General features: G+C 32.2%; 1 protein-coding gene across 3 annotated transcripts in view; it reads left to right on the top strand.

Moving 5' to 3' along the window:
- LOC126968458 (uncharacterized) overlaps positions 1-15,492 on the top strand; it is a 252,731-nt gene that overhangs the window by 87,569 nt on the left and 149,670 nt on the right. For all 3 annotated transcript variants that reach the window (XM_050813504.1, XM_050813505.1, XM_050813506.1), the window contains one exon: positions 4,219-4,327. In XM_050813504.1, coding sequence (XP_050669461.1) covers positions 4,219-4,327 — 109 coding nt within the window. The remainder of the gene's footprint in view (positions 1-4,218; positions 4,328-15,492) is intronic.

Here is a 15,492-nt window from a genome sequence, read left to right as displayed (position 1 = left end):
ATCTTATCAGAAATGAAAATTCTCATGAAAGGACTCTTTGGCATTCCGCGTCCATTATTCAATTTATGTTCGAAATTTAACAGTATATTTGTATAGCATTTATCGTTGAAATAAAATTTATTGTTTTTCTTGTAGCTTATTTAAATGAGTAACTTATAAAAAAAAATGTGTTATTCCCAATCCGTATAGGCTCTTTACCGAATTTATTCCTTAAAAAATATTGAGAAATGAGCGCTATATCAAAAAAAGAAATAATTCGAAATTTTAATATTTTAATGGTTAGTAATTAATTTTAATTCTATTTTTCTAAGAAAAGCGAATAAATATTATGTATTAACCTTTGAAGTAACGTATAGATATATTTATTAATTTTTTTTTATTTATTTATTGAAATGAATCGAAAAAGTAAATCCAATCTACCTAAGAAATTATTAACGGGCGATAAAAATGTAAAGCTTTCTGCTTTCTATTTTTTAAACTCCATTGAATTTTATGTTTTTATAATTCCTGATCAAAGTAAATAAAATGAAGATACACATTATATTATGGGCATTTAATGAACCGCGAGCGATATTTGAATTCGGTATATATTGATATTTTTGTAAATAGTCTGAATTACAATTTCCTGAAGTTGGCTGGCTATTTACAGATCAGATAGATCACAGATCACTGGCTCATTCGTCAGAGTTCATTGAGCAGTAAGTTGAGAATCAAATAACTCAAGCAAGTTATTCCTGAAATAGTCTGATGTTGGAAATCCAATCTGACGAGTCGCTGTTTATATGATGTTTATGTATTATTTATACATTATTCCAATTTGCAAAAGGATATCTAAATTCTTTTTAAATTTAATAGTAAAAAAATGGCATTTGTAGAGACTGCCGATAGAAATAAAAGCTTAAAACTTGTAGTATTAAAATTTTAAAATTCAGAATGCTTAAAAACAGCTAAGTTGTGAATTTCAATTTATTTTCAGTAATAAATTAATGAAACAAATCATTATTTCAACAATACACAGTGTATACACATTGAACTTTTCACTAAATCATATTCAAGAATGTTGCATAATACGTCAGCCGGATAACTAGAGATATAGTATTTTCATTGATTAACGCGAGTGTTACACGTTTAACTGTGTTTCTACATTAGATTTTGTGTAAAAGTGATATTTTTATTGTTATTTTAGTTAACCCGACGTTTCAAGACCTTTCCAGATCTCCCCCTGAAAACGAGATGTGGAAAGGTCTTGAAACGTCGGGTTTTAAAAATCGAATGTAAAAACACATTTACAATTACACGCGTTTTAATCTTATAATATATTGGATGCATCAGTTATAATGTTTAGTTTTTCTTAACTTTTCTCCTAGCGCTTCTTTATTGAAGTTAGAGAGAGATATTAAAGTATTTTAAAAATACATCATCATCAATGAGAAATACCAGGTAAATCTACGCCAGCTCGTATCATACAGGCACCGGATTAGGCTTTTATTGCCTGTGATTTTCTAGTATACTGTAATCATAACGATACAAATGACGAAAATTCTAAGAAGATCACCAGCTCTCGAACTGAGCGAATCATACAAATTCGTGAACGATGGTGTTTCCCAAGGCTATATGTTTGATCCGACACTATTTATTCTACATATTAACGTAAATGTACGATGTCAATTCAATGAATCCAATAATTTATACCACGTGATTGAAGAATCACGTGGTATATTTTATTGGCGTTTCCCCGATAGAAGTATCGGGGAAACGCCAATAAAATAAATCCTTTTCGTAGAAGATATTATGCTAACAAGTACAAATGTATACAATTGTAGACCTCAAATGTTGATTCAACATAGCATCAATATTTTATAACAAGCTATCAATAAATTAAAAAAGTTATTTTTGTATAATTTTCGGAAATATAAGAGACTGTTAATAAACATAATATAATTTATTAAATAAAACGTATATATTATTATGGCAAAAACAAAATAATAAATTTAATTAATAAAGATTTGTGAAACATTCAATCTTGTATGTATTTCAATGGCATTACCCAAAGTAGGAATAGAAAATATAAAGCCAAATGCAAACTCTTCTTAAACTCTTCATACGCTTTGCATTAGTCAATGTTTGCTATCGATACAATAATACTTTTGACAGTAAAAGATTTATCCATCCACGTTGGATTCATACTTAAAAGACGATTTAAGCAGCTCAGGCTGGATTTCGTAGAAATCCAATCTAAAAGGAAAATATTTTATCTCGGAGACATAAATGTAGCACCTATGTAACATTTCGCTTATTTTAGAGGATGACTCAGGATTTTAAGCTTATAAGAAATATAGTGGTCGTTATTTAAAAATAATAACTAACTAAATAACGACCAAGTTAATGCTCAAAGTTCTATAGAAGATTCGTCAGACAAGCGCAACGTAGACGTCCGACTTTGGCGAGGTTAGGGATATTAGGTATCATAATACTAAACTATATTTTATGAAAAAGATTTTGAGTTAATGGCATAGGTGTATCAAGATACAAGTCTTAAGAAGGTAGCTAAGACAAGTGGCTTTTGAGAAAAAACATCATATACCATAACCAAGAATGGTCCTTTCAGCAAGACTTAGCACCGGGCGCTAAAGCTTAATCCACACAACATACTGTCCCTAAAGAGGTTCAGTGAACTTGATTTAAAGAACAATGTTGAAGATGGTACTTTTATTTATAATAAGATTTTTGTAACAAAATATTTAAAATATTCAAAAAGTTAAGATTTTATTTGAAACGGGTAATACTATTACAATGTACTCGTATATAAATCACTGCAAAATATTCGATACATATTGAAGAGAATAAAAAGTGTTTGTGTAAAATACAAACGATGAAGATTACTACCAAATTGCTAAGACGAGCAAATCAATAATGTCTTAACAATGGACAAACACTAAACATGCAATGGAAACACTGTACGTTTTAAGAACTGGTGAATTAGAAACAAATCCAATGATATGTAAATTTCTAATTTAGAACTCTTTGATAGCCCTACGGTGTAAAGTGATTTCATATGTCATTTGTTCCCAAAAATATAATAAAAAGGTGATAATTTTAAAAGTGTACGTAGCACGTCAATTTTTAAAATTATCTTGTTATTTATTATAATGAACTTCAGTTACCCTTTCATAATGGATGGGGATTGAGGTGCCACTCGTTCAATGTGCTTAAGCGTAGTTGTAATAGTAGTAGAAGTTTTACTGATGACCTGCGTGAGGGACATCGTACAACGACAACAACTAACGATATACCGGCTTGCGGCTAATGAGAGAGTGACCTAGCAACAGCTTAGGACAAGCTTAGGCATTGGTATGAGACAGATGCAACTAACGAAGATGAGCGTAATGAGTGGACTTGACTGACACAGTATGACATGACAAAGTCATACTTTCACAGTGTAACTTTTACTGGATGTATTTCCCATAATTTGACTTAACATCAGGTGATCCGTCCAACATACAGTCCTGATCCGGCACTGGCCTAAAGCTTCACTTACTGCGTTAGAAATGGCCGAGGATAATATTCTTAAAGAAGAGCGGAGAAGACTATGAAACCAGACTTTTGGTATTAGAGAAATTACTATACTTGCATAACTATCACGCAAAGAGATTAAAGTATAATTTAATGATTGCTAGTGCCATATTGCGTCCAAAGGGATACAACTGAATTGGACCAGCACACCCGGAGAAGTACCAGTCTTCCACTTAAAACGGTCTGAGGACTATCTCCGCATAGCGAACAACATATCTAAGCCCCTACCTCCAGAAAAAAAATTAAGGCACCGGTTAAAAAAAGATCATCCAGGGCGGTATCTAACTTAGCAGTCCTGGAAAATCCGTCTCTGGACATCCACAAACCAAAATTTTACCATAAGAACATGTTCGATAGAATTTCAATTAATTGGACATTTGACTCCATTTTGGTCAATATTTTGATTAGATTTTAATACCCGGAAACGCTAAAGTTCTTGTCAGTCTGATATAATATATTTTTAGAGATCTCGAAAACATCTTTATAAATTGGAATACCTTATGTGCCTGTAATTAAATTAATTTAAGATAATTGTCGGCGTAGTTCTTAAATTGCCAATTAAAATATTATGCAGAAGTTGAAATAATTAGCCATAAAGCAAAAAGAATATGTAAGCCATATTTATTGATGTTTCCTTTGTTGCAGTGTCAGACTTCACGTCACAATTATCGCAGGTGTACGAGCGACACTCAGCCGAGCTGCAAGCACTCGTCGCGACTTTCCGGAAGCGGAACAGTGATCTTCGTAAGGAGAGGTTAGTTAATGAAATGATGTTTTTATTTTGTTTGCTAGTTAGGGCTTGCTTCGCGAAGTTGTTTTCGGTATATATCGCTACCTACTTTATATATTTATATTGTAATTAAATAATTTTAGTATATTATTGCGTACATAATCAAGCCTTTCCCAGATGGAGGGGCAGAGATTGCAGATCAAGCTAGTGAAATACTACTACTGGGCAAATGAGACTACACATCTTATGTCTCAGGGTGACGAGTGCAGTTATAGTGCCGCTCTGAATTTTTGGGTGTTTTAAAAATCCTGAGCGGCACTGCATTGTAATGGGTAGGGCGTATCAATTACCATCAGCTGAACGTCCTGCTCGTCTCATCCCTTATTTTCATAGAAAAGAAATCTCAATTTCCCACTCGCTTCAAACTTTCAAACTTGATATAGTCATCTCGAACTTTTCAATACATCCCCGAACTGCAAGGAATGTACGCAGAGTTCGCCTTTCCCAAAATGTGTATGAGCGGATGCATTAGAACCTACGTGAAAAAAAAACATATTTGGTCATTATTTTCGTTAAAAATAATGCAAAGAAACGAGTATAGTTATTATCAAATTGATTACTTCAGAAAAATATACATTTATATAAATTTGATATAATAAAGAGAATTAGAAATTAAGTAATAAAAAAAATATCAAGTATTTCGCCACAGATTAGATCCTGAACTGTCCAATTTACAAGTTATTGCCAATTCGCCAAAAACTACAAATTTGCCACGAATTACCGTTTAGTTATTAATGGTTAGTAATTATTAATTAATGTAGATTGAAATAAATATATAATCGTGGCCAGCGCTTTACGATAATATCCGAACTACTCCGGACAGAACTGCATCAAAAGGGGTTAACGTTTTTTCTCTGCGTGGCATTTGTCAGTTTGCTTAATTGTAAGGCGCAGAAGAGCTTCGTTCCATACACATTGAAGATCGCAGTGTGTGAAATATGTAGGAATAGAGAAAGTTTGCATAGAGAAGAATTACATTATATTGCACTTCTGATGAATAAAAAAACCGCATGTAATCGGACTGTGACCTATTGGAGATAATCACTAGTACATATTATTATATTTTAAATGAATGGACACTTTCAACAAGAAAATCTTTCAAGATCACGTCACTGACGTCCGAATATAAATTGTATAATATTATATGTATAGTTTCTGGTCGCAAATAAACAAAACGTACTACAGTCTCCAATCAATATAAAACCGTGGGGTGCTATGAACTTAGCAAATTATTGTTAGGAAAAAATAATTGTATTTTTAATAATACTCTGTAATGTACTAGGCTGTAATAGTAATAGTTAGATTCATATAAACTACCTTTAATAACTGAAATTTTAGTTTTCATATCTGTTCGTATTTGTCACTCTCTATTCAAACTTTTCAGACTCTCAATTCTTCGATTGGAAAAGTTTTTTCTTTAAAAGGAAAAGAATTATTTCTTTGTAGCTATTGTATGATCTAACGATTTTGACCTTAGATTATGTGCTTGAAGATAAAACATGAATACATTCAGAAGTTTTACACTTTTTCACGAAAACTATTCCATTACTACTGTAACAAACCTACTATATAATACCTAAATAATTCTGATATGAGTTTGAGTATTTTTGTTGCATCAATTTACATAGATTGTATTTGAGATGATTTTGCAATTTGGCAATGAGTTTCTTTCCACCTCTTCTCATTAACTCAACCCTTTACAAAGTGGCTGTAAATTGAACAAGAAAAGTAATTTGTTGTCATTCTTATGTGTCATTGCCTTTGCATACACGAATAAACTGATTTTGATTTGATTTGATATAATGCTCAAATGAGGTTTGAATATTACAACCCATTTGTGCATATTTACGACCCATGCGTACTCGAACGGAGACCTCTCGGAGGGACCCCGAGAGGTCGTTGGTTCGAGACTCCGCATCTTCCATAATATTGATTACAAATTCAATTTTTATAATTAATCCCAGAAGTGAGGGTTATCAGTTTTAAAAGTAACGATTTTAATTTTAATAGGCATGAGACGTGAAATATAATGATAAATATTGTAAACAAAATCCCTACATTCATTTTGCATTACCGACAATAAATTTATTAAAACGTCTCGCATTTAAATACAACTTTATCTCGAAAGTTAACGAACATAATTGTCTTAAACAGTCTTTACTGCGCTGTGCTCCGAGTATTTTTTCCGTTTAGCTGTGGAAAAGATTTAAAGCAGAAACAAGTTGAGCGGTACTTAAATGGCAACTAGACGATCAATTTAAGACAGTGGTAAAATGGGTATTATCTGTTTAAAGAAGAAAATATATCACCGTTTAGATATTGATGTGATTTGCGTTCATTATGGAGATTCGGTTTTTCTAACGCTGTTGGATATTAGGGAACTTCGACACGGTTAGAATAATAATATCCTGAGGATTACAAATGTTTTTAAGATGGTTAAATGTAGGCAGAATGATCTACCTAAATAGTATAAACTCTCTATTTGTCAAATTATTTTAGATCAGATCTTATTTAAAGTGATATTTATATTATAAAAAATTATAAAATTAAGTATTATAGAGCCACGGGGCTTCTATAGATAGCAGGACGACCTCAGATATGGCCCATACATGATGGCTCTAGCTAGGATGGTAGTAACACGCTCGAATTTACATATATCCTTCTTAATATTTAAGATAAATAAATTTGTTAATTTAAATCTGCTGACTTTTTATGAATTATTTACTCCTTACTACTACTAAAGGTTTATTTTATTTCAGAAACATTTTTATTTACTAGAAACTTATTAAGTTATTTCGGCTATTGGATAGCCTAGCTATTCAACGCGAAAATGCTGCCAGTATTATTGGTATACTTTAAGGTAGTGATAATTGTTACTACATCTTTGTATTTAAATAAAATACTTTTTAATGGATTAAACGCGTGTACTTGTAACTGTACCTCACGCTCGTCGAGTTGTGTCAGTACGGTTTATAGTTTCATTACCGTTAGGTATCTAACGGCCGTTCCCAATATTCAGTCTATCTCTTACTTGAGATAATATTCGTAACTATCGTTGACTTTTTTACTTTACTTTCTTGACTAAACTTATCGACGGTAACTCACCTTATCCGTACACGCTATCTGTCAATGGGACGACGTATAGCTTACCAGCGATAGAAGTTTGCATGGAAATTGCAATTCACGCGTCCCAATCTAAGGCGATAAGAATGACTTATCGGGAATATTGGGACAGCTACAGATTATTGACAGCTATTGATTGACAGTAGTAATTTATCTCTATCTGTAGATAGTACGTCGTGATATTATCGTGCTATCACTGATTTATTTTTTAAGTTTTCATTGTTACGTTTTGACTTAACCCAGATTCTTTCACTGAATTTTCATCTTTATAATAATAATAATCAGCATCAACACGCAACATCTCATATCAGTCTGTAATACTGAAAAAATAAATCGTTGTTAATTTATTAATAATAATATCCTAGTGATACTTGTTTTGCATACCGTAACAAAGCGACGATGTGACGTCATCGACGTCATCGACGTCAGGTCTAGAGATACTATAACCGGGTAGTATGAAATAGTAACGGCCGGTCTCAATAACCTACTTATCTTTAACAGTTTGTTAAATTAGCTACCATAGATAGCTGTAGCCCCATCTTTGCGTTTCAATAAACTAAGATTGATAGAAATTTATATCTCAACTTTGATCTACTTTTGGGTGGGCTTACCGCTTACCATAGATAGGTAGACCGTTACAATATCATTTTGACAGTTAACATTAATTTGTTTTTATTACTGTCAGTCGAAAATTTACTATCTCTCGAATTCGGGCGATTATCTTCTCTATTTGGTTTTTGGTTTGCATAAGAGGTGTATTAAATTAAATTTTTAGTGATTTGATACTTTTCAGTTTTTGAAGTCGGTTATTTTAAACGCAGTTTTTTTTATTATTTATGTACGAGGGCGGCACTGAAAATTTTGGGAATCAAGGAAGTGATACAACATTACTATTTAAAAATGTATTTATTGCTTTTCGAAGTATTCTCCGCGAAATTTGACACATTTCCATACGATGGAACCAATCATTGAAGCAACTATTCCATTCGGAAGTTGGGGTCTCCAAAATGGCCGTTTTGTAGGCGTCCACAGCTTTTTCAGGTGATGAAAATCTCTGACCATGCAATTTATTCTTTATTTTAGGGAAAGTATAGAAATCATTAAAGCTTAGGTCGGGGCTGTACGGCGGATGGTCTAATAATTCTATGTTTTCTTGCTCTAAAAACTCTTTTGTTCTGTGCGCGGTGTGAGAATTCGCATTGTCGTGATGGAAGATGATGCGGCGGTTGCAGTTCTCTTTACGGAGTTCAGAAACGACCTGTGGCAAACAAATGCTAGCATACCATTCTGCATTAACCGTTCTTTGTCCCTCAAGAGGTATTCCTCTTGACTATTGTCAACATGGCCGGTTTTGGAGACAAACATGTCCACCATTTTTTTGCAACACTCCGTGAACGAACAATTTTTGTTGGCTTTAACTCATTTTTGAACACCCAAAGTCGTGACTGGTTCTTTGTTTCGGGTTCGTACGTGTATATCCAGGATTCGTCACCTGTTACGTTGTTGTACAGCATTTGAGGATCCTGCGTGGAATCTTTCGAGAGTTCTGACGACCAAGTAACGCGAGCCGCTTTTTGCTCTTTACAGAGCAAATGCGGTATCCATCGGGAAAACAACTTTTTACACCTAATTGTTCATGCAAGATTATTTGTATTTGACTCATGCCAATGTCTAAAGTTGCCTGAATTTCGCGGTATGTCACATGTCGATCTTCTTGAATCAGCTTACGCACAGCATCAACATTTTCTTTGGTGACTGCAGTTTTTGGACGACCTTGACGGGGATCATCACAGCTTGACACGTCCACGTTGAAATTCAGCAAACCAGCGATAAATTGTGGTTTTGGATGGGGCTTCATCACCAAATGCAGAAATCATCCGGTCAACACACTGTTTTTGTGTTAAACCACTTCGAAAGTCATAATAAATCATCGCTATAGAATTTTCTCGAGTAAATTCCATTTTCTCAACGACTAAACAAGTTTAAAAAGATCTTGTGACAAGACCGAGAATCTTTTTTTAAATAAATAAATGGTATTAAATTTTTAAAACCAAGGAGTTTTCAACTAAAAAGATTTTAATATGACATGAACAGTGGAAATATTCCATTCCCGATACTTTTAGTGCAGCCCTCGTTTTCATTTTATGTAGAACTAAAAAAAAAGCAAAATATTACTTAAAATTATTTTGCGAAAGTAAATCTAAACTCTAAACATTTATTTGTCAACTAATAAAACGAAGCCGTTTTGTTAAAATATAAAAACAGAACGCGCGAGAGGGTGACATTTACCAAAGACCTATCCGTCTTTAACTGTAGTTAGCCTTGAGAGAATTTTGTTATTAAGACGACAGTAACAGATAGTTTGGAAGTTACCGATAAACTCTAGTAGCTAAACGAGTTTAACTGTAGGTAGATTATTGAGACCGGCCGTAAATCGACACCTGTCAACCGTCATCCACTAAAAACGTACAAAGGTCACGAAACGTCAGATAAAATAAATAAATTGTAAAAAATGTAACATTTGCCCAAATAACTTACGTAAAAGTCACATTACACGCATTTTAAACCTTTAAAAAGAAAGTTATTTGTATGTAATGTATAACACACGCGCTAATCAAAGAATAATACAATAATTATTTATATGGTTATTATATTCAGTATTATCAACATAACTTATAACTGTATCGTTTTGTTATAATAAATAAATTAAAATAAGTGATTATATTTCATTTAAATTAAGACAAGGCCAAAACGAATTTTGCTTATCCCAACTCATTATTTCAAATGAACTCTAACAAAAGTCTAACAAATTTTGTTGTGTTAATTGTTTTAATTGCAGCTCACTATGTAGGAATATATTAATTTTTATAATTAGACTTATTTGATGACTGTTTTGTAACACATTCAGTTCGCAATTATAAGTTTTCATCTCAAAACATTGATAATTAACGTGGAAACTTTAATTTTCTTTTAATTATCCAATATTTTATACTTACATATATTACATACATCACTGTATGTGATTCTGTAGAATAATAGATATACTTCCACACTGATTTTTTTTTGATATGCGCGTTATTTTGTGAAAATCTATAATAATCCAAGTGATGTGACTGTTATTGAGTGTAAAATGTGTGTAAATCTTATGAGAGTTTTATTCCATCTAACGCTCCAAAAGAGTATGTAGTATGGAATGATAGTTCAGGAGTTTTTTTTATGGAATAGGAGGACAAACGAGAGTACGGGTCACCTGTTGTTAAATGATCACCGCCGCCCACAATCTCTTGCAACACCAGAGGAATCACAAGAGCGTTTCCGGCATTTACCCATGTCGTATCGTATTTCCCGGAAACACCGCACAAGGAAGTTCATTCTACAGCTTTGTGGAAGAAAGCTCCTAAATAACCGCACTGTGGAGGACCGCCACACATCCAAATGGTGAGGATGATATCCTAACTTGTGGCGTGTCATGCGAAGGTGGAATTCGGCGGCAGGAATCAGGTTAAACAACTCTTCGGAACACTCCCCATGATAAATGCGGGAGAAGACACACAATGAAGCGACTTCTCTACGCAACGCCAAGTGATCCAGCTGTTCACAGAGCACTGTGTCCCCCACAATTCGAGCTGCTCTACGTTGCACGCGGTCAAATGGATCGAGATACTGGATAAGTGGTACTATAATAAATATATTATTTCAAGTCGTGTTTTTGAGTAAATATTGCATTCCTACGTGCGCTGAATGCTTTGTCATATTTTCGTAGTTATTAATACAATTAATATATAACTACGAAAATATTAGCGTAAAGTTGATCTACAAGATATCTGGGACGTCATGGTGACCTGTGAATGAAAAATAATCATTTTGTTTCATTCTCATTCACAGATCACCTAATGGATATGGACATGGACATTTATTATGTAGATTTCCGATGGCGTTATATTGATTAGTTTTTAATCCATCTTTGGAAGGATGGCTTTTTAATTACAGATCATTATTTATGTGATCAACACGGTGATTAATTGGACATTATATACAACGCTCGGGTTTTTGGAAAATTAACAAATTTGAAAGGGTGACATTAATTATTTTAATAAGTATACTGCATGGCATATATATAATATCTATCACCTATCGGGCATAGCCTCCTCGGGTTCCTGCTGAGATATAAAATATTGTATCTCGTACTAACTAACTTGATAAAGTTATCACTTTAGTGTAAGCACACTACGTTTTATTATTTATTTTTTTGATTTACTGCTTTATTTTATCTGTATATGGAAATAAGAAGTTGGTTAAACCCAAATATACAAGCCTTAAGCGCTAATATTATACGTATTTTTTTAAATATAGTATACAGACAAGTTTTCACTAATATAATATAACCTTATAACTTTACTTCAAATTTTCTTGACGTCAATAAATTTTTAAGTAAATTGTCATAATTATAATCATTTTGTATGGCATCAGCTGTCTTCAAGGTCTATTTAGAATTAAAATATAACATATGGCTACAATGGCTAAAATAAATGAATTATAGCTAAAAAAATAAAAACTATACAGCCATTTACATTCCGTGGCTTCCCACATAATTAATGAAGAGATAAAAAATTACATTGAGTTTAAAAATTATATTTTCAGAAGTTATTGTGTACTTATGGGCCCATTCAAATATAGCAATTAATCGATTTAATTTTTTTTATTAATTTCAACAATCATTTATTCATCTGACGATGTGCTTTTTGTATTATTTATACGCACAATATAATTGTTATATAATAGAAAATTTATTGAATTAGGCGTTATTTTGCGGAAATCCATAATTATACAAATGATTTAAGTTTTCTTTAGTGTTAATTCCGCGAGACTAGTCTCGTTTGAGTCTCGTGCCAGATTTTGGCGAGACAACACGTCCTAAGGATGCCTCGTGTAGAGGCGAAACACGTGTCGAATTGTTTTAAAAACAAATATTGGCGGAATTAACACTAAAGAAAACTTAAATCATTTGTATGTTATATAATATTTTATGCAACAAACGTTGATATTTTGATTTTAGGCCCTATTAGACAATACATACGGGATTCGCGGTTAAGGCATGGAATAATATAAAATGAATAGCAGATACAATTTCAATTCTCAAAGCTCACGACACTCTTGGGAACATCAATCTCCCATACTCAATACCAATATAACATCGTAAGTAGCAGACCGAATGCAATTTAGTATCCTCATCCCAGATACAACCGTCTCTAACTTTATCAAATCGATTCCTCTATTTTTACTTTTGATTGGCTCTATGCGAAGTGCTTTTAACTGTATTCCCTGTTCAACGAATCTCTAAGTGGAATTGCATGTATCTATTCTTAGCTATAAATACAAAATGAGATTCAAAGTATGCTCGAATTACTGAATTTCATGGAATAAATGAGAGCTGTAATTTATAAAGTTCGTTTATAATAAATATTGAAGTTTGAAAACTGTGTAAATTTAGTTTGTGTCCAGTTCCAGAGTTTGTATTGCACTCGTGGTTATTTCATGAACTGAAACTATTTGAGAAACAAGCTTACTGATAATTACATACCATATTTTAGTTCTAATGGACAACTTGAAAACCTTGCTTAACCTAAATAAATACTCATAACATGGGATAATTCCATAAATACGTTATTGTACACCAAATTCTGGGATCAGACACTCTTCAAATTTTATAAAAATGAAACTTGTCTTTTATAAAGAATGTCAGAATGGATTTTCGATTCAATAATTATTTAGATACGTTAACTAATCCGTTACACTAAATTTAATTTAAATTTACTCTATTAAATAAGAAATTGGATCGTATATACCAGAAAACACTACAAGGACCTCATAATATCCCAGACAGAATAATGGTAAAATTTTATGCATTTAAATTTACATACACACATTATGTTACGTTGTGTATGCCTTATTTTTACGTAATGGTTACTTATTCCATTAATAAATAATTTCACGTTAAGAAAAAACAATACAATATCATATTACTTTTGTTGAATTTTGAGCCGAAAAAAAGTGTCCTTTATTGTTCTCGAAGGATGGCGAGCCACCTGTCACTTGCATTATGAATGAGGTCAGAGCCTAAATCCTCGTACAACTTTGCCCCTGTTCTACCAATTGCTGTATCAATAAATTAAGCTGATCTTTACAAACTACCTACACGTGGAAACGTTTTGAACACGGCTACTTCGTCAGAAACGAGCTCATTACCTCTTGTTTTTTTTAAGAAATTCAATTGAAATAGACTTGGATCACATACTTAGGAACTACATACTTGAAAATGCAAAATAAAATAGTGAAATACCCAAAGTAAATGCTTTTTTATTTGGTATTGGAAGATATCCGATAGGCATCCACTTAGGACCGGAAACGCCTCTTAAATTGGTCTGAAAAATTATTTTATCCTACAGTTCTATAAAAAACATTCACATTTTTTCAACAGGTTGTTCAAGCAATTTCGAATGCAAAGAATTATTTGATAAGAATTTTCGTATTTTACTCATATTCCAATACTAGTAACAGATATATTTTAAGATAATATACTTGTCTATTATTTCTTTAAAACGCTAATGTTTTACCAAATAAAGTTTAATACATTTCCTATTCGATATTTCAGTATAATTATAAAGTTACTTCGAGATCTTTAGCAATAGATGCTTGAGTGATTATTGATATTAAATAGGATTCATGATTTAATACGTCGTTTTACTTAAAATTAAAACCAATAGGTTGATTTCAACAAAAAATTGTTCTTATATAAGATCACAATATTCATTTGTGATATGATTAATATATCAAATACGGTCGTTTGGATTAATTCCGAATAGGCAGAATTTCACGCATACAAGCAGTCAAAGCAATCCCATTCCAGGCAAGAGTATATTCACATGCTTATGATATTAGAAAGCACCTACGGGATTATCGAGACGTGGATTGTATAGAGCGAGAGATGAGGATAGTCGGGATAATTGGAATATCACATATAATTAATATGATACGGTTCACTAAGCCGATGATATCTGAGTTCATGATAGGTCTGTTATGTAAGATATTTTAATCAATAGTATACAGGATGTAATAGTTAAGTGATTTAATTTGATTTGATCGGTTGATTATTCCGTAACTATTACAGGTATCAAAGGACTTTAAACTGATATCGAAACTAAGTTACCTAATTAATAAAATTACCTCAATGACTTTTTGAAAATCAAACCAGAAGTATCCAAAATTTGATATTAAACACTCCCATGCATTTAGTGTGAGAATAGTAGAAAGTTCATTTTTATCGCACAACAACGACTCCGATATCTGCTTTAAATACAAAATTTGGTTCTTAAAATAAATTCTTCAATTAAAAGATAGCTTTATTTGTAATTTTATTTTGTTTTATTATTTGTAAAAAAGAAAATTTATTGAATTAGGCGTTATTTTGCGGAAATCCATAATTATTGTGTATATCCATAAGTATAATGCTGTGAGAGCGGTGAGTCACGTGCCAGAATTTGACAAGTCAACATCTCCTGGGGATGCCTCGTGTAGAGGCGAAACACGTGTCGAATTGATTGAAGACGAATATTAGCGGAATTAACACTCAAGAAGGCTCATAACATTTAATTTTTTTTTGTTATTTTTTTTATAAACCTTATATATTAGTACTAAGCTTATATAAAAACAATTTTTTCTTTTAAAATAAGAAAACTTAAATATTTCTACTAATCTCATACTAAGTGTTAAATATCAAAATTCTGGATACTCCTCGTTGGATTTTGAAAAAGTTATTGATGTTAATTTACAAATTAGGTAACGGTCTTTCGATATCAGTTTAAAGTTTTTTGAAATCTATAATAGTTACGGAATAATGAACTGGTCACACTTAACGATCACACTCTGTATCATACACAGATGTAGGTTTCACACAGGTTCATAATTAACTTACCTTGTACATTGAGAATTATTTTAATGAGATAGCT

This window comes from Leptidea sinapis, chromosome 15 (assembly GCF_905404315.1).
Source record: "Leptidea sinapis chromosome 15, ilLepSina1.1, whole genome shotgun sequence".
In the NCBI taxonomy this organism is placed as follows: Eukaryota; Metazoa; Arthropoda; class Insecta; order Lepidoptera; family Pieridae; genus Leptidea; species Leptidea sinapis.
Note: the sequence above shows the minus strand (reverse complement) of the source record. Positions and strands in the feature narration are given on the sequence as shown.